The sequence below is a fragment of the Gossypium hirsutum genome, chromosome A08, assembly GCF_007990345.1.
Source record: "Gossypium hirsutum isolate 1008001.06 chromosome A08, Gossypium_hirsutum_v2.1, whole genome shotgun sequence".
NCBI classification, from domain to species: domain Eukaryota; kingdom Viridiplantae; phylum Streptophyta; class Magnoliopsida; order Malvales; family Malvaceae; genus Gossypium; species Gossypium hirsutum.
The window spans coordinates 914,984-932,995 of NC_053431.1; the positions used below are offsets into that span (position 1 = coordinate 914,984).

At 35.9% G+C, this 18,012-nt stretch overlaps 1 protein-coding gene and 1 pseudogene across 1 annotated transcript; one reads left to right on the forward strand and one right to left on the reverse strand.

The window, feature by feature from the left end:
- The first annotated feature begins 1,220 nt into the window (after positions 1 to 1,220).
- LOC107949047 (probable CCR4-associated factor 1 homolog 11) lies at positions 1,221 to 2,378 on the forward strand (annotated as a pseudogene).
- Positions 2,379 to 3,169: 791 nt separating this feature from the next.
- On the reverse strand, positions 3,170 to 15,443 carry LOC107949049 (serine/threonine-protein phosphatase BSL3). The gene is made up of 22 exons (XM_016883755.2): positions 15,105 to 15,443; positions 14,430 to 14,903; positions 13,088 to 13,148; positions 12,927 to 13,005; positions 12,718 to 12,797; positions 12,537 to 12,631; positions 12,343 to 12,442; positions 11,828 to 11,897; positions 8,536 to 8,637; positions 8,353 to 8,434; positions 7,577 to 7,756; positions 6,770 to 7,043; positions 6,431 to 6,671; positions 6,159 to 6,329; positions 5,509 to 5,747; positions 5,256 to 5,340; positions 5,051 to 5,149; positions 4,769 to 4,968; positions 4,600 to 4,675; positions 4,343 to 4,478; positions 4,108 to 4,247; positions 3,170 to 3,750 (listed from the first exon to the last, which is right to left on the reverse strand). The coding sequence occupies exons 2-22, from the start codon at positions 14,875 to 14,877 to the stop codon at positions 3,667 to 3,669; spliced, it is 3,042 nt and encodes a 1,013-aa protein (XP_016739244.2). The 5' UTR covers positions 14,878 to 14,903; positions 15,105 to 15,443; the 3' UTR covers positions 3,170 to 3,666.
- Positions 15,444 to 18,012: the final 2,569 nt, after the last annotated feature.

Below are 18,012 nucleotides of genomic sequence, written 5' to 3' on the forward strand. Positions count from 1 at the left end.
CTTAACCTCTTCCACAGTGAGTGATTTTTTTTAGTAAACAAGTTCTGTTAGGTGCCACTGACCTATTTTGTGCAAAAGCAGTGGCGATGATAATAGTCCGCTATTCGTAAAAGGGTAGTGATACCAATTGTTGCAGTTTTTAGTGTTTTTCTTAGTTGTTTCTTTTAGTTTTATTTTCGAGAAATTTCAAATGAAGTTGAGTCAACCTTATATCTGTCGATTTAGTCTTACGGACTGATTTTATGCATCACCAATGTTGAAGAGTATTTTGGTTATCTTTAGTATTGTCATTGTTAACCAAACTTTATAGTTGGCGGAATTTTGATGATAACAAGACTATGATGTTATTATTAGTAGTTGATCATGTTGATGCATCTTTAATAATTTTTTTTTATATTACCAATTTAATGGTTATTGTTGTGTATATCTATCCTCCATTGGACTTTTTTAACGAATACGGTATTCAACTCTAAGAATGATGAGAATGGGTGGTTTTAAATGTTATTTTCGATTTGGTTTCTTTGATTCAATATTTTTCCTTATTTGTCCTTAACTATTGTTGTTTAATGAATTCCTTTATCACTCTAATTTGTTATCCCTACTAACTTTTACGTTGCCTTTGGATCACTATTTCTTAAAAAAAAGATTAAATTATTAGTAAGTTTACGTATTAGTCACTCTAAAATGATCACTGAATTGTTTGATATAGCCTTCTCAGTTTGCACCTCCTGCACCAATCGAAAACTCTTTCTCCTCTTCTCTTCTACAACTCAATTTTTATATTATAAAATGGCTTTGAACATCACAATTTATGAAGCAAAATCTAAATAACTCTCTTCTCCAATTTTCAACACTGATTGTCAGATCAACTTGAATCTAAGAAATATTCTTTTACTCGTCAACGGATATCAACTCACCGTCCTGATCATCAAATCATCGCTTGAACCGTTTATAAGTATTAACCCACAGTACAGTGACTTAAAAAAAATTCGAATATTTTAATAATTATTTATAATATTTTAAAGTTAAATAACTAAAACGTAAGCTTACACTAACCGAGTATTTATTAAAAATATATGTTGCCCACTTGACATTAAAAAACAAATTTGCTAATTAAAAAAGAAAAAGAAAATTAAAAACACGAGTCAATAAGGATTAAGATCAAGTCCCTATACGTTGTTTCTTTCCACTTGCCCTACTCTTTTAGTCAAAACGATAGAACCCAAAACGCGTCGAAAATTGAAAAACCCCTCTGTGTTTTTTTTGCTTATGGCGGCAACCACACTCCAACTCTCTCTCTCTAACTTTCACCGCCTTCCAAGCAACATCTTCATATGCTTTCCATAGCTAAATGTACGTATATATAACCAACACACCCTCACTCTCTTCAATCACCAAAAATCAATTTTAAAAATCAAAGAAAAAAATCTCTTTTTTTTTGTTGTAATTTCTTGGATTTTCCAATATGGGTTTTGAAGATTCAGATAGGGTATCGAAACCAGTAATGATAAGGGAAGTTTGGTCAGATAATTTGGAATCGGAGTTCGAGTTGATCAGCCAAGTGATCGACGAATACCCATTTATTTCAATGGATACTGAGTTTCCGGGTATAATTTCCGGCCAAAAGTGGACCCCACAAGGCCGTACAACGGTCAGTTCCGACCGGCCGATCATTACAAGGTACTCAAATCTAACGTTGATGCTTTGAATTTGATCCAAGTGGGTCTAACCCTCACCGATTCTTCGGGTAATCTGCCCGGATCCGAAAACGGAACCCGGTTCATCTGGGAATTCAATTTCCGTGATTTCGACGTGGAGCGAGATCCTCACGCGCCGGATTCCATCGAGCTTTTGAGGAGGCAAGGGATTGATTTTGACAAGAATAAGGAAATGGGGATCGACTCGCTTCGGTTCGCTGAGCTGATGATGTCGTCTGGACTCGTGTGTAATGACTCAGTGAGTTGGGTGACATTTCATAGCGCCTATGATTTTGGATATTTGGTTAAGATCCTGACCCGACGAGATTTGCCCGAGAAATTAGACGAGTTTTTGACGATTCTTAAAGTGTTCTTCGGTGACCGAGTTTATGATTTGAAACACATGATGAAGTTTTGTAACAGCTTGTATGGTGGGTTGGACCGAGTTGCTCGGACTTTAGATGTGAACCGGGCGGTTGGGAAATGTCATCAAGCCGGGTCCGATTCTTTGCTGACGTGGCACGCGTTTCAGAAAATGAGAGACTTGTATTTTGTTAACGATGGACCGGAAAAGCATGCCGGAGTATTATTTGGATTAGAGGTTTATTAATTATTTTTTTTGTTAATTACAATGTAAAATTATTCGAAGTATAATTAATTCTATTCAATTTATTGATTTAATTGCAGTCCATTTATGAATCTTTTTTTTTCCTGTTTTAACAGATGTTTAGAAATTAGTAATTTATTTTAACTTACCACATTTAATTATAATATTTTAAAAAAAATTAAGAATTAACTTAATAAATATATGTCTTTCTAAAAAGGAAAGTCTAGGTTTGCCCCTTAAAAGCCAAACATTTAAAAATTATTCAAAATATCATAAATTATTGGAAATTTTAATTTATAGACCTTCTCATCATATTATTTATAATTCCTCTTAATTAAAACAAAACACATCATCTTTAATTTAAAATTTTAACTCAAATATGTGTATGTTTTAAAGAAAATGATGGAACCATAAATAATATGATGCAAAAAGTTCATAAAATAATTTGCCAATTATGGGATTACAAAAATGTATGTAAATCCAAACAACCTGAGTGTACGGATCATATATATTTTTAGAAAAAAAAAACTTAAGTTTAAACTTTAAAAACGAAATCCAAAAACTGTTCAAAACAATGTTAGTTATGTGGTTTATGACAATGCAAGTCAAGGTCAAAACCATCCGAGTCCATGGACCGTACGTTTAGTCATGGCGAGCAAATCCGAGGCTCACTCTGGACATATCTACACCAGAAAAACAGGCTGCAAGGTGGTTCATTGTAACGAAACCAGAAAATTTTTTTGTAGACCAAAAGTAAATTATAAATGTTTGAAGGGATCAAAATGCAATTATACCAATGTACTAACTTATAATCTTATAATTTTCTAGTGACTTTAGAGTAATTGTACCATTTTTGGGCCTCATGTTAGGAGAAAAAGTTTCTTTTCACACAAATATTACATTGTACAAAAGCTGACATAAATGAAAATTACACCAAACAAAACCTCTCTTATGATACAAAGGACGCCCCCACAATGATTTTTAAATATCATCACTCAAAAACATCATTACACCTAAAACAAGTATACATACATATTTATATTGTATATTGAAAATAAATGTAAATAATAATACTCAACATTGCCAACACATTTGAAGAAACCACCCAACTGCTTTTACCTGCCTGTGTCTCAATATACAGGGGGAGAAGAAGCCCAAAATCGAAAGTTCAGCCGCTCGTAACCAACATAAAGCTACGGCGCAAGTAATCTGATTCCCGAACTAGCGTATTTCATATATGGAGAGACAGATTTGGGAATACCTGTATGTGGCTGTATGGTCTATACAGAACACCGAGATCATCTCCTCCAGGTGGTTGCATGAACCCAAATGAGTGCAAAGAAACAATTTGGGAAGGGTATACTACACCCAAGCGAGAGAGCCTCGATCATTTGTTACTTGGGGACGACCTCTAGTGGGTGTAGGAGGTCTGTTAGCATTCAGCTCCTGACTCGTAAAAAACAAAGATTAACATGAGTATTAGAAGCAATGCTTGTAATACAATTAGCAAGGTTTTCAGAACTGGACTGGTAGTCGAACTGGTCAGGCCACCAGTCCAGCCAGTTCAATTAAATAAATCATTAAAAATTCATAAAAAATAAAAATATATATTAAAAATCCAATTCAACCAGCTTAACAGGTTTTTTGCCCAGTTCAACTGGTCTGTACCAGTTCCTAGGTCAACCAGTCCAAAGCCCTTCTCCGGACCGGTACCCTGGCCAGTTTCTGGTCCAACCGGCCCATCCGGTCCGGTTCAAACAACCTTGACAATTAAACCTTGCCAACAAAGAGAGAGGGTGGCACCTGCATCCATGTATCCTCTATATGACGTTCCGATGATGCTTCTGGGGATGTCATTGCAGGGGGTAAAGGATGAATGAGTTTCGGAACTACCACTAGATCTCTACCCAAAACTAAGATTGCACCAGCATTATTAGCGGTACCTGAAAAAGGCAAGTGTGAAGCAGAATTTAAAGGTTTAAAATTGCCTATCAAACTGAAACAGGATATGCATATTAAAGCAGGGTCAGGGACACACCACAATAATTAGTTGCTGAGAAAAGGGTGATTAAATGTCCCTGAGCAAAGCGCTCAAAGCCATCCATAACACACTCATGAGCTCGAACGATCAACTGAAGATCATTGTTATTGCAGAACTCCATGACACGATCAGGCTGCAAAACAGGAAAAACCATTTTCGTAAGATCAACCAGCCACAATTTATGGGTCAACTGCCCATGAAACATGCAGCTACAGAAGACTTCAAATGCTGCAGCTTCAAAGTAACACACTCACCCCGAAAGTAACCAACCCGGGACCTCGAGCGTTCGGTCGCAACCCTTCCACACTATCATTTTCTGTTGGATCAGACCTAGAATAGAAATGGCAGTAAAAGGTAATTGGTAAAACAAAGCAAAGAATCGTATATTTGATGACCAGAACAAAACAGAAACACGGATCAGACCATAATAAATCCATTAGAACAATCGAGCCTGCTTCCATTGTAATAGGACGCTGTAGATTCTCAATCTGTTCCACATGATTTATAGATCGACCAATGCCACCATGCATACAAATGATTTTCTTTTCAATTAGAGCTGCCAGAGGAAGCCAATTGAATAAACGGTTTATGCGATGCCAAGCCCATATTCCATCTCTCTCACCCTGTTACATAGGCCAATCATATTTGTGAATAAATGTTATAGACAGAATGCAGAACAATTTTCTATCACATCTGAGAGAATACCATGCGCTCGATACACTCAATCCGGAAGCCAAAAAGTGCATTGATATCTGCAGCCTCATGATTCCCCCTGATTAAATGTACATTATTGGGATACTCAATCTGTAATGTAGAACAAAATAAAATGAAATTTTGATTCATAACAACTTCAATGGGAAATAAAAGTAAGCGCAAGAAGATTATCAAAGTATCAAAATTCTAAATTTACCTTCAAAGCAAGCAGAAGAGTAATGGTTTCCAAGCTGTGCTGGCCCCGGTCCACATAATCTCCTAAGAAGAGATAATCTATATATCTGATAGTATTTTATACAAAATCAGTATCAAGTAAATAAAATGTTGAGATTGAGAAGAAGATGCCAAAAAGCAGATTACACACAAGAAAACAGTAATTATAGATGTTAAAAAAATGTTAGTTGAAACCCTTTGCCATGTTGTAGATGCACCACCAGCAAAATACTTACGCGATGTCTCCAGCTGTAGAAGGTGACCCATATTCGTCAAAAAGGCGCATAAGATCTCCAAACTGTCCATGTAGATCACCAAAAATCTTAATAGGAGCCTTTAGCTGTAAAACAGTTGGTTCAGCTGCAAATATTCTTTCAGCACTTTCACAAAGATCTGCTATTTCATTACAATCTAAGAAAAACTGTCTACGAACTGGAGGTTTCCAGCCACGGGGCTTCAAAAGGTGTGCAATAACCTGGCATAGACACCATTATGAATTAATGAATTATTTTTTTCAAGATTCTGAAATATCTAACAGGAGCATTGATGCAAAACCAATTCTTGGGAGGAACTTCTATCAGCCATAACTTCATCACCATCTCGGTGACCAATAAGAACTTTTACAACTAGACAATCCGTTGCTTTTCAAACTGCTTCCCCCCCCCCCACATCCCCATCCCCCCCCCCCCCAAAAAAAAAAAAAACACTTCATGAACTTAGGTTGCTGATTAAGAAGCTTAAGGTTGGTATTTTGAGGAGGAAGAAGGGGGGGGCAAAGGTCCTGCATTTACCATTCTAACTTTTCTTTTTTTTGCTTCAGATACATTCAATAATTATCCAAAAACACACATTGCTTTGTCATGCAAAAAGTTAGGGCTATTATTACCTTTTTTGGGACACTACTGATTGACATCTGCCTATCCAATAGTTTCCTTGCAGCAGTTGCATTTTCTGGAGTCCCATAGCTAACCCGTCTGCCTTCATTTTCAAATTGGTCAATAGAAAGCTGTCTGACCATTCCACCTAAAGCTCCACCAGTCTCAGCAGCTACAACAACCTGTTGACATAATGAAACATTTGACACACAGTTATAGGTAACAGAAATGCCAATTTTGACTTGAGAACAGTGTTGTGTAGATAAAAATTTCTGATACTAACAGCTCTATGGTGAAGCCGAACTCCAGGTGGAGCAACATCATTTGATCCAGAAGAATCAGGCATCTTAATCAAGGTAGATGTCGGTTTTCCACTAGGTGTAGCCTCTGCCCCTCGATCCCTATCAGGAAGTTCAACTTCTCCATTAACTTGCCGAGCCTTGGCAGCAGCCAGTGTGGCACTAATAGCCTCAGCTTCAGCAGCTGATGCTTCGACCAAATATTCAACACCTTTGCTCATTCTCCTGCATCGTAAACCACATTGTAGCAGCTATTAGGATTGATTGATGAAGCTTAACCATTCAATAACCATATAACACAACAAACATAAGTGGTAGTTTACCGGGATCCTTGAACCATGGCATTCTCAGTGCTTATGTCAGTATGCATATCCCCGTTTACAGGGGGAGCAACTGGATTTCCCAGCACAACTGCTCCGTCAGGAGCTGCTTCTGGCATTGTTTCCCTTGTTCTTTCATCAACAAATCCATACCTTCCAGCTAAACTCCCTGGATGCACATCAGTGGCTGCAGCTGCAGCAGCAGCATGCGAAGCTGCTGTCGTTGTCTCAGCAGCAGCTAGGTCTTCAGCAACAAGCAAGTCATCAAGCAACACCCCTACAGCATAAATACAAGATATTGTTACACTTAAGATTATCAAGTATCGATTCTCATGATTAGCACAAATACAACAGTGCCTTATCATTAGGCTTCCTCAAAAATGAGTTTGTTCCTTCTACCTTACCAATCTACACCACCAGCCAGAATAATTCACTAACTCAGAAAATAAAAGCAAATAAACTAGGAAGATCATAACTAGGAAGATCATTTTATAAAACAAATGAAGTGAGCCATCCTAAAGGACCAAGTCCAAATCCTATAATGCATCAATCAAATATCACAAATACAATAAGTAATCAGAGATATTAACGATTAAATTATGCATGGGGAAAAACATCTATATTTTTTCAAAATATAAACATCAATGAGCCTTAGTACTTCTAGATTAATCACATAATGAAGTTCTAAAGTGAAACTGTAATTACATATAACAATAAATAGTGGCATATGCATCTAATTGATAAGTAATAACTCTGTGCTCAGGCTAAAAAATTTGGTTATACATATAGTAGAATAAAAGGCTATCTTACCACCACGTAAACCACCATAAATAAATATCAAGTCACCAATAGCTGCAGCAGCATGTCTGCAACGCCTTGTCAACTCAACTGAAGCCTCTCCACCAGCAGCATCAGCACTGTATCTTCCTGTTCTTGGACTTGTAACAACAGATTTTGTATCACACCAAACTCCCGCAGCAGTATCCAACACTACCAACAAGGGAGACAAGTTAGGAAGTTGTAGATATCTATAGTGTTATCTTTGACAACAAATGGCTGAATGCTCAACGCAATAACAATATCAGTTAACATGAATAAACAAATGTAATGAAAAGTTCCTGCTTTTTTACAGAAATTTATACTGCTTGAGTTAAGGTAGTTGAACCATCAAGCAAAAGATGGGTCTTGCAACTTTCTGATAAAGATTATTCAGATAACAAACAACAATGATAATGTCGGTTTGTTACTGATAGATGGGGTATGTTAATGATTTCAGATGTAACTTATCACATGAGAGAGAGAGGAACAGCAAGAAAACTCCAAGTTACATGATTGGAGGATACTGAGATTGGAGAGTGGACAGACAGGTTTAAGAGCTAAGAAAAGTTGCTCCCTACTTTCTACACTACCACTGAGTCATTTTCACATCAAAAAGATTAATCCTTTTGGATAAATTCATAAATTTTGACCAGAAAACTACTTTACACCTAAATATTGTTTGATGCGTACAACTACACCAACAAGCAGCAACATCAAGTGATAAAGAAGTAAAGATACTGGGAAAAAGAAGAATAAAAAATAAGTACCTGCAACACTTGATGAGTCTTCAACCATGCGTCCACCACCAAGTGCCCCACCAGAAACATGGAGCCTTGCATTGACAAAGACCTAGAAACATATCATCTGCATATAATTCATCTAACTAAAGAAGGACTAGATCAATTAATTTATGGGAAAAGGGAAGTGGGCGAAAGAAAAGAAAATCTCACTGCTGCATGTTGATATCTAGGAGATGGTGAGACACCTGGAGCAATTGCCCATTCCCAACGACCATCCCTGTGTTTGGCAAGTCCATATGCACTTGCCAATGGCTGAGAATAGAAGCGAGAAGAAACCATGAAAAGAGAATCTAATGGTGCAAAAGGATATGAACATTTTTAAGAAGACACAATTTACGTGCATCTCAGCTCAAACTTTTAAAATTTCTTCATTGCTATTATTTTCACATTCTTCATGTTGGAATTCCTTAAATTAAGCAGATTTTCTACATTAGTGCTAGGAATTTCCTTGTACTATTAGCCATAATCAAATTACTAATTTTTAGGGATAGGCTAATTTCTAGAGATTATTTCCTTTTTTATTTTTCCTGCTATTCTTTAAAAGGCTGTATTCAGATTAGAAGTAATAAGAGAGAATCATTCTTATTTCAAGAATCATTCTTTAAAAGGCTGTATTCGTAGCTGGTCATCATCCTTCCGAGAACTCTGCTCTTATTTCAAGAGGCCCTCAATCTCAAAGGTTCAAAGATGGAATCGATTCTGGTTCAAAAAGACCATGGTGTAGCCACTGTAATCGGGTTGGGCATACCAAGGAGAAATGCTTCAAACTCCATGGCTATCCTGAAGAAAAAAAAAGAAAGAAAACAAGGCAGCAATGATATCTACTACTGAAGAAGATGCTCAGAATGTTAGGCTAACCAAAACTCAACTTGAGGCTCTTCATAAACTACTCGGGACTCCTACAGCCAGTGGGTCACTAGCTATTCAAGGTACTGCTTTAAATACTACACACGAACCTATCACAACTTCCTGGATACTAGACTCGGGTGCATCCGACCACATGACAGGTAATCTAAGTTTGTTTCACACCTATTTACCTTGTCATGATCACTCTTGGATTCGCATAGCTGATGGATCTTACTCGCCGGTGGCTGGAATGGGGACAGTGAGACTTACTGAAAATTTTTCCCTTGATAAAGTTTGACATGTTCCAAATCTTTACTGTAATTTACTCTCAATTAGCAAGCTTACCAAGGATGAAAAAGTACTTGCTGAATTTTCTGCTTTCGGTTGTGTGGTTCAGGAACAGGAATCGGGGAAGATGATTGGCACTGCTAAAGTTAATGATGGCTTATATGTTTGGAACAAAAACAGTTCAAAAGAAGGGATGGCCTTATCTACATCAAAAGATGATTCTATCATGCTATGGCATCGTAGACTAGGACACCCGAATTTCATGTACTTGAAGAAACTGTTTCCTCTACTATTTCTAAATAAGAAAATTAGTTCATTGAACTATGAAGTTTGCCAACTGTCTAAACACACTTGTGTCCCTTATCCTTTGAAACCTTATGTTCAATCTCAACCTTTCTCTTTAATTCACAGCGATCCATGGGGAGCCAGTCGAGTAAAAAACATCACAGGGGCTAGGTGGTTCATAACTTTCATTGATGACCACACTAGAGTTTGTTGGGTCTATCTCCTTAAAGAAAAATCCGAAGTCTCTAGAGTCTTCAAAAATTTTCATTCAATGATTCGAACTCAGTTCAATTCAAATATTCACACCCTTAGAACTGATAATGGGAGAGAGTACTTTAATTCTATCCTAAGTCCTTATCTTTCTGAGAAAGGAATCATACATCAAAGTTCTTGTCCTGACACCCCTCAACAAAACGGGGTTTCCGAGAGGAAAAACAGACACCTTGTAGCCGTGGCTCGTGCCCTTATGTTTACTATGGGTGTACCAAAGTATTTATGGGGAGAAGCTGTCCTCACTGCTTGTTATCTTATAAACCGACTCCCATCAAAGGTATTAAACTTTCAAACACCTTTACATACTTTTCAAAAAAAATTCCCTTGTTTCGTGTTCCTAATCTCCCAACCAAAACATTTGGTTGCAAAGCATTTGTCCACAACCATCAACCTAACCGATCTAAACTTGATCCTAGAGCTCACACTTGTGTCTTTATTGGTTACTCACCTGCACAAAAAGGGTACAAGTGCTACTCTCCAACCTTACACCGGATGTTTGTGTCCCTTGATGTTACTTTCTTCGAAAACGAGCCAAATTTTTCAGCCTCTCATCTTCAGGGGAGATACTTAGTGAAGATGAGACCTTAAGCAATCTTCTCATTATACCTCAAGACTCTATCAGCCCTACCACAACTACAAAACCTGCTGAAAATCCTACAGCCACTGTTATTCCTGTTTTGGAACTTGTTTTTCCTATCTCCACTGTTCAGCAACAAGAAACAAGGGTGATTAATCATACTAATGAAGAAAAACAGCCCACTCATTCTGAAAAACAACAAAAAACTCAGGGACTTCGTGTATACTCTTGGAGACATCAGCTGCCTGAGACCGAAACAGCAGTGCCTATGCCATCTTTACCCGAGGACTGTCCTGAGGAAGAAGTTTCACCTCCTTCATCTTCCATCCATCTTCCAATTGCAGTAAGAAAGGGCACTAGGAGCTGCACTCAACATCCCATTTCTCGGTTTGTATCCTATGGAAACTTGTCTAAATCCTACAATGCCTTTGTTTCTAATGTTGACTCTGTAGAAACTCCAAAGAACATAGACAAGACTCCTATGGAACCCAACCTTAAATTAGGAACTGATAAGGATGGAGAAGAAGTAGACAGGGGGAGATATCAACGGGAGAAACATTTGGAAGCTGCGTACAGGATATTGAGATACTTAAAAGGGACTCCTGGTAAGGGGTTGCATTTCAAGAAAAATGTTCGAAGAAATTATGGGCAAGCTGGGTTTGATTCACATCTACACTCCAGCTTGAGGGGGAGTGTTGGAATTACTTAAATTAAGCAGATTTTCTACATTAGTGCTAGGAATTTCCTTGTACTATTAGCCATAATCAAATTACTAATTTTTAGGGATAGGCTAATTTCTAGAGATTATTTCCTTTTTTATTTTTCCTGCTATTCTTTAAAAGGCTGTATTCAGATTAGAAGTAATAAGAGAGAATCATTCTTCTTCCTAAAACTTGTTCACTTCACAATTCTTTAGAATGCCCCAGTCTCCCTACATACACAGATAAAATGTACATGCAAAAGTATGGACATTTATTCAGATTATTTTAACTTCTCCCCAACTGAACAAGGAAAAATTACCCAAAAGCACTAATAATTGACAAGATAAAACTACAGGATATGAAGTCTTCTGCCATATTGTTCAGGAAACTAAAAATTTTAAGGAAAAAGCAAACAAACTATGCACTTATTTACTAAATCTAGACACCACATAATGCGGACTTCAAAACTCACCACACTGTTCGCATCCCTCCCTCCACAGAGCAGAAGAAGACCATCTGAGCGTGCACTTGCAGTGGCATACCTAGTTAAACATAAATGGCCAACAAGGAATTAGCTTACAATCACCTTGCTAAACCATCATAATATATAAAAATATACAACAATAATCAAATAGGAAGCAAACTTGGCACCACCATTTCTGAAAGCATAAGCAAGACTGAGCTTTAAGCCTTTAACATAAAATATCATGTAAAAACTATAAAACTCAATAAGCTATGACGGAAGAAATACAAATATATACATTAATAATCATCGCACCCAACCACATGGAGAGTGAAAGGTAGGCATATATTGGATCAAAAAGAAGACAGTAACTTTTGTTCATATCATGCATACTGCTCCTTCTAACAGACCAAAACTAAGAAAATAGAACAGACTGTCTGTGTAATCTAAGATTGGGGTTGACAGAAGAAAAGCAGTCAGTTCTACATGCATGCGTGCATTTGTGCGTGAGAGAGAGAGATTACATGCATGGAGGAGGGCCTTCCCCTTCAGGTTCCAATTTACGCCATTCATAAGGCTTGGCAGCAGTATCCAGGGCCCATACATCAGCTAAAGGTCGTTTTCCTAGAAATGATGCACCAAAAATTTTCAGCAAATAATTCAATAGAAAATTTTCTGATAATCTTGTAAATATAACAGAAACTGAACAGATACTTACCATCATTTCCACCAATCGCCATGAGAAACCTTTGTCCCACCAAAGCCATCACATGTCCATAGCGTGGCCCTGGCCCAGGGCCTTGAACAACAACCCTGAAATATCATTTAAAATTCATATTAATAGACCAATCTTAACAATATAAATAAGGTGAAAGCACAAGCATTGCTCAGGGTCAAACCTATGCCACCGTGGCCGTGGCTGTGTGAGGTCAAGAACGTGAAGATCCTCAGCAGACAAACCAGCTGGACCAATTCCACCCTGAGTTGAAAAGAATAAAGGAAAAAAGATCCATGTCATGAATGACTTACTGCAGGGGGAAGAAGTTCAACAAAATAATATGGTAAACAGAGAAAAGATATACTAAAAATTGTTGCGCGGCGTGCTAACCTGAATAACAACCATAGTTCCCACAGCAGTTGCCACATGCGCTGCCCTTGGTGTAGGTGGCTCCCCAAAGGGTGTGATCCTGTGAAATTAATAAGATGATAAGCCAAGAAGAATTTAGGGGAGGTAAAACAGCAGAAAGGAACCCTTAATCTTAGGCTTACCTAGACCACTTATTAGTTAACACATCATAACAGTGCACATCAGCAGTGGCACCAGCTAGTCCTGCAAAAAAAAAAAAAACCATATGAACGTCATCCAACAACATAGACAAAGGTCGTAAGAATTAACTGGTTCAAAGGGGAGAGGGGGCAATAACAACAAGCCTTGAAATGCCATATGTTACAAACAGATTTCTAGAGGGTCCTAAAGAAAAAATCAAGCCAAAAAATGTCCTAGTTATGAATTATCACTTGAAACCAATCAAACGTTATTAAGTTTTACACCATAAACGTAAAACAAACAAAGAGACAATGAAAAATGAAACCCGATGTAATCAACTTCAAAACATGAAAGATGCTACCATAGCAAATGCCAATAGCTCATGACTATTTCAATTATAGAAGCATTAATCATAGCAGCAGAAAGACATAGGTTGTTTTTTAATCCAAGAAAACCTTTTTATTTTAAACTAGAACTGTAAGCTGAAAAAAGATATATCTCATATGGGTAGTTTCCACTTTACTACGAAACTAGGTCAGATTAAAAAATTCAATTCAAATTAGCAACATAAAGCATCTTTGAAGAGAACATTTGCTATTTATATCAATTGCACTTCTAGTTCTACCAGAAAAGCCTTCTCTGGAGTCACTGGAGTAAAAAAGGTTTCGGAAGAGGGTTCAAAACTCCAGAATAAACAACTGAATTTAGTAGCACCATAACAAATACTGAAACATCCAAAATTCAAGAAGACAGAAGTTACGTCACTTCTAGTCAGCCACTATGTAAGACAAAATGAAATTCATTTTGCTTGCACCAGGAGAAAAATAAAATCCGTTTTGAATTGAACAAAACCAAGTACACCTAAAGTTAATATGCCACCTCCAAAATTCAAGCTACAGCAGCAATAAAATTCAGTTAACTTAGTATTCAACAAGGAAGAACCTAAAAGACAATTATATTATTTCATCTCTTGTTCCAAAAAAGGTCTGCCTTCTACTTGCATTGGCACACCCTACCTCTTTAGAGTTTTCACTTTTCTAGAAATAACTGATTTACTCTTTAATGTAGTTGCTCCTTAACTAATCCAATTTAAAAAGAAGACAGGTATATACATTAATACAAACAGAAAAGATGCAATTAGGTTGGCCTTCCATTAAGCTATGGTTTCTCATCAAATATATGAACCTTTGAAGCTACAATTTCTGGATTTAAAGAATATGCATCTTAGATTCCCTAGGTTCTCGCACACATATATCAGCATCTATACCCAAAAAAAATTTGGATCTTAAATCACTTAAACGACAGTTAAGCAAAGATCAAATTGAAATGAAAGAAAATAAGTACTGATGCCAGCGCTTCCAGCTGATGATGGAGTCCCGGAAGCAGCAGAATTCCCTTCCAGTGCCGTAGCACCACCAAACAGAATCAACCTAGGCCCAATATAACCAGGCGTCCCTTCTTCCCCTACAGCTGCCACAGCCGTTAGGGTATGCCCACACCTAGGACCAGGGCCATCTTCTTTCTTCTCTATAATAGCATCCACCACTGAATAAGGAGGCGCACACCTCGGCCCCGCCACCGTCGTTTGAGCCTGTCCTTGACCATCAGATGCAGCTGGTACAGCCTGTTGTTGCGCCGGAGAAGACAGAGATCCACCAGGTCCTGACGACGAATCCTGGTTCTCTAATTGCTGATTTTGCTGTTGTGGCTCCCTCTCCATCGGCGCCGTTAATTGCGACCCTCCACTGTGATTCTGACCAGTCTCCGGCACCATCGACGAGTCCACATCCATTTCCTTTAACGTTCCCTAATTAAGCCCTAAGTTCAAGAAATCGTAAACAAATTTATAAGCAGCTTATCTTTCCTTTTAACGCTAGTGCTCCTTCATTGATCATGCAAGCTTGAGCTCACTGCTTGACTTTTCTACTTAACCTACAGCGCCTTAATTGAATGGCAATGAAGTAGTTTACAAAAGCAATTGAAATTGAAAGCCGAAGAAGAAAAAAAAACAAGCCCTACTTCTTTGAATCTTCGCCAATAGCTTTCACTGCCGGCTAAAAGAATCTCTAATTAGGGCAAATCGAGATCGGCTCGGCTAAAATCAAATCAAATTCGCATCTCCGATCAACATTTTCTAAAAACCCTAGCTCAGATCGTGAATTAACCACCTCCTAAGAAAATACGATAAAACTTTCCGGGGAAAATTTAATTTTCTTTTCCAAGAACAAAAAAAAATAAGAAAGAGAAAAAAAAATAAGGGAAATTCTCTTTTTCGTTCGTCTTTTTTCCCTTTCCCCTTTATCTCTCTCCCTGTAAATATTGAAGCCGTCAACGAATTAGAAAGGGAAATTTTAACGAAATGGAGACAGTCTCAAAGCATTTAAGCAGCAAAATTTTAATAAAAAATGAAAAAAAATATTTTAAAAAATCCTAAACTATTTCATTTTTATAAATAAATTTCTCTCTTTTATTATGGATAGATAAGTATTTTTTTTAGTAAATTTATATTTTAGTTATTTAATTTTAAAAAGTTATAACATGATAATTGAGTTATTTGAAATTTTTTGTTTAATTTATTAAATTATTTAAATTTTTTTATTTAAGTTAATAGAATTTTTTTAAGTTCGGCTAGTGAGTTTGAAGCGGTAATTCAATGATTAGTACAGTAGATTAGTACCGATCGAGTAGAAGAACATATCTTAAATCCAAGTCGATCTAATGCTCAATGTCAGAGATCAAAAAAGAAAGTTGTTTAAATATTAATTCGTAAATTTGTCATGTTCAAAGTTATTTTTATGAAATTAAATTTTTAAATAGTAGAATAGAGGGGAAAAGAGGACTTTCAGTTGATTTAAAAAGTGCGAACAGCAAAGGCAATATAACTGTGATGTGAACAACCTATTGACTTAAATGAAAATTTTCGAATAGTTCCTTACAATTTTATAACTTTACGAAGTTGAGTGACTAATATATAAATTTATTAATAGTTTAATGACCTTAAGTGTAGTTTACCCAAAAAATTATGATAGAAAAGCTTAATTCTTTTTTAATTAAAAATTAAAAATAAAAATATTCATATTTTTTAAAACCATCAAAAAGAAATTTTTTTTTCTCATATTTTTAATAATTTTTAATTATATTTCACTTAATTATAAAAAATTTACTGGGATAATGACTTGTTTAGGCTCTCCTTATCCCAAGCTTAAGAAAGTGACCCTTTTACATTTAAAGTGGCACTAAGAAAAAGCGCGTGGGTCAATGATGTAAAATATTGCATTATCGTGTCAAAATAGGTTTAAATCCAAAATTCACCTTTAAACTATACCACTTTTTCATTTAGGTACTTAACTTTTTTTTCAGGGTTAATATCTACAGAGGTGCTTGAACTTGACAACTTATACCTAGTTGGTATTTTTTTGGATCTAATTAGTTCCTAAGCTTGAAAACAGCAAGCCAACTTGGTGCTTCTTTTATCTACCTGAATAACACTATTAACAACCGTTGATGTGGCATTGATGGCCAATAGCATGATGAGATGTGACAAACTCACATTTTGACATATGATGAAAAATTAAAAATATTTAAACTTTATAAAAAATAATTTTGTCACGTGTCAAGATGTGAGGTTGCTACATGTCACAATGTTATTCGCCAATGCCATATCGGTGAATTTTTTACAGTGTTAGTTAGGGATCTAAAAAAGAGTAACAATTTGACTTACCATTTCTAGTTTAGGTACCAGTTAAGTTTTAAAAAATTAGGTACCAAGTAAATATAAATTGTCAAGTTTCGGTACCTCTATATATATTAATATTTTTTTACATTTTTTATAATTTTCACTAATTATTAATGTGGCAATATGCCATGTTGACATCAATTAGTGTCAATTTTGTTAATAACATGAGCTAAATTGTGTAAGAAATGATAGTTTAAGTATTAAAATAGAAAAAAAATGTTTAGGTGTTAAAATGGAGAGATAAGTATAGCTCGGGAGCCAAAGTGAGCATTAAGCCAAAAATGAATGAAGAAGAAAAAAGAGGTTTATATGTGTAAAAATGAAAAATAGATGATTTAATATTATATACCAACCCTCTTGCATAACTTGTACTCGATTTATTATATGATTTAGGGCCTCTTTAGATGGACGGTGCTATGTTTGACATAATGCCTAAAATTAGGCATAGTATTTTTCCAACTTATAAATAGGAGAATAATATGTTTTCAGTGCATCTGAACCCACATCTTCCTGTATTGGCAATAATGCCCAGCCAATCAAACTAAGACTCAATTGGCATGGTTAACATAGTTAATTATAATGTAATTTGTAAAGTTTAGAGGTATTGATGGGTTGGACTTAAGCATGATACTAACACATTTTACATTTGTCTAAGTTCAGCTTGAGATATAGGCCTATAAATTTATCCAAACCTGTCTATATTTGTAAATGGTTAACTTAAGCTCATTTTAGGCTCGCTCATATGCTCTTTTAATTTTTTTCAAAAGTATTTATATTTTTAATTAATATTTAATATTTTTATATATTATTCGTTTATTAAAATTTTATATATAGTAATCTTAACAATTTTTTTAATATTTACATTATATATTACTTTAGATTTTATTTTTATACATTATAAATGAAATATTATATTATAAACATTGAAAATGAGTTAAATCAGGCTTAAAGTTTAAATATTTAAATTCAAGCTCGGCCCATATTTTAAATAAGATTAATTTTTTATCCAAGTCTATTTTTCGAGTCCTAATATTTTCTGACAAACACTCTTAAATTTTGATTGGGCCTTTGGACTTAGACAGATAACCTAACACATGAATAAATCTAGTAATTTTTTAAATTATTTGCTCTATAACATTTATACACATATAACATAATTTATGTAATTTAAATATGTATTGTAACCAGAAC

What these genes read in the sequence shown, in the direction of transcription:
- LOC107949049 (XM_016883755.2), bottom strand. Translation starts at nt 14,877, where the DNA reads ATGGATGTGGACTCGTCGATGGTGCCGGAGACTGGTCAGAATCACAGT. An exon ending in CCACGGCCACGGTGGCATAG is followed by an intron (nt 12,632 to 12,717) that starts GTTTGACCCTGA and finishes ATGATATTTCAG; the next exon opens with GGTTGTTGTTCAAGGCCCTG. An exon ending in TCAGTAGTGTCCCAAAAAAG is followed by an intron (nt 5,748 to 6,158) that starts GTAATAATAGCC and finishes TGTCTATGCCAG; the next exon opens with GTTATTGCACACCTTTTGAA.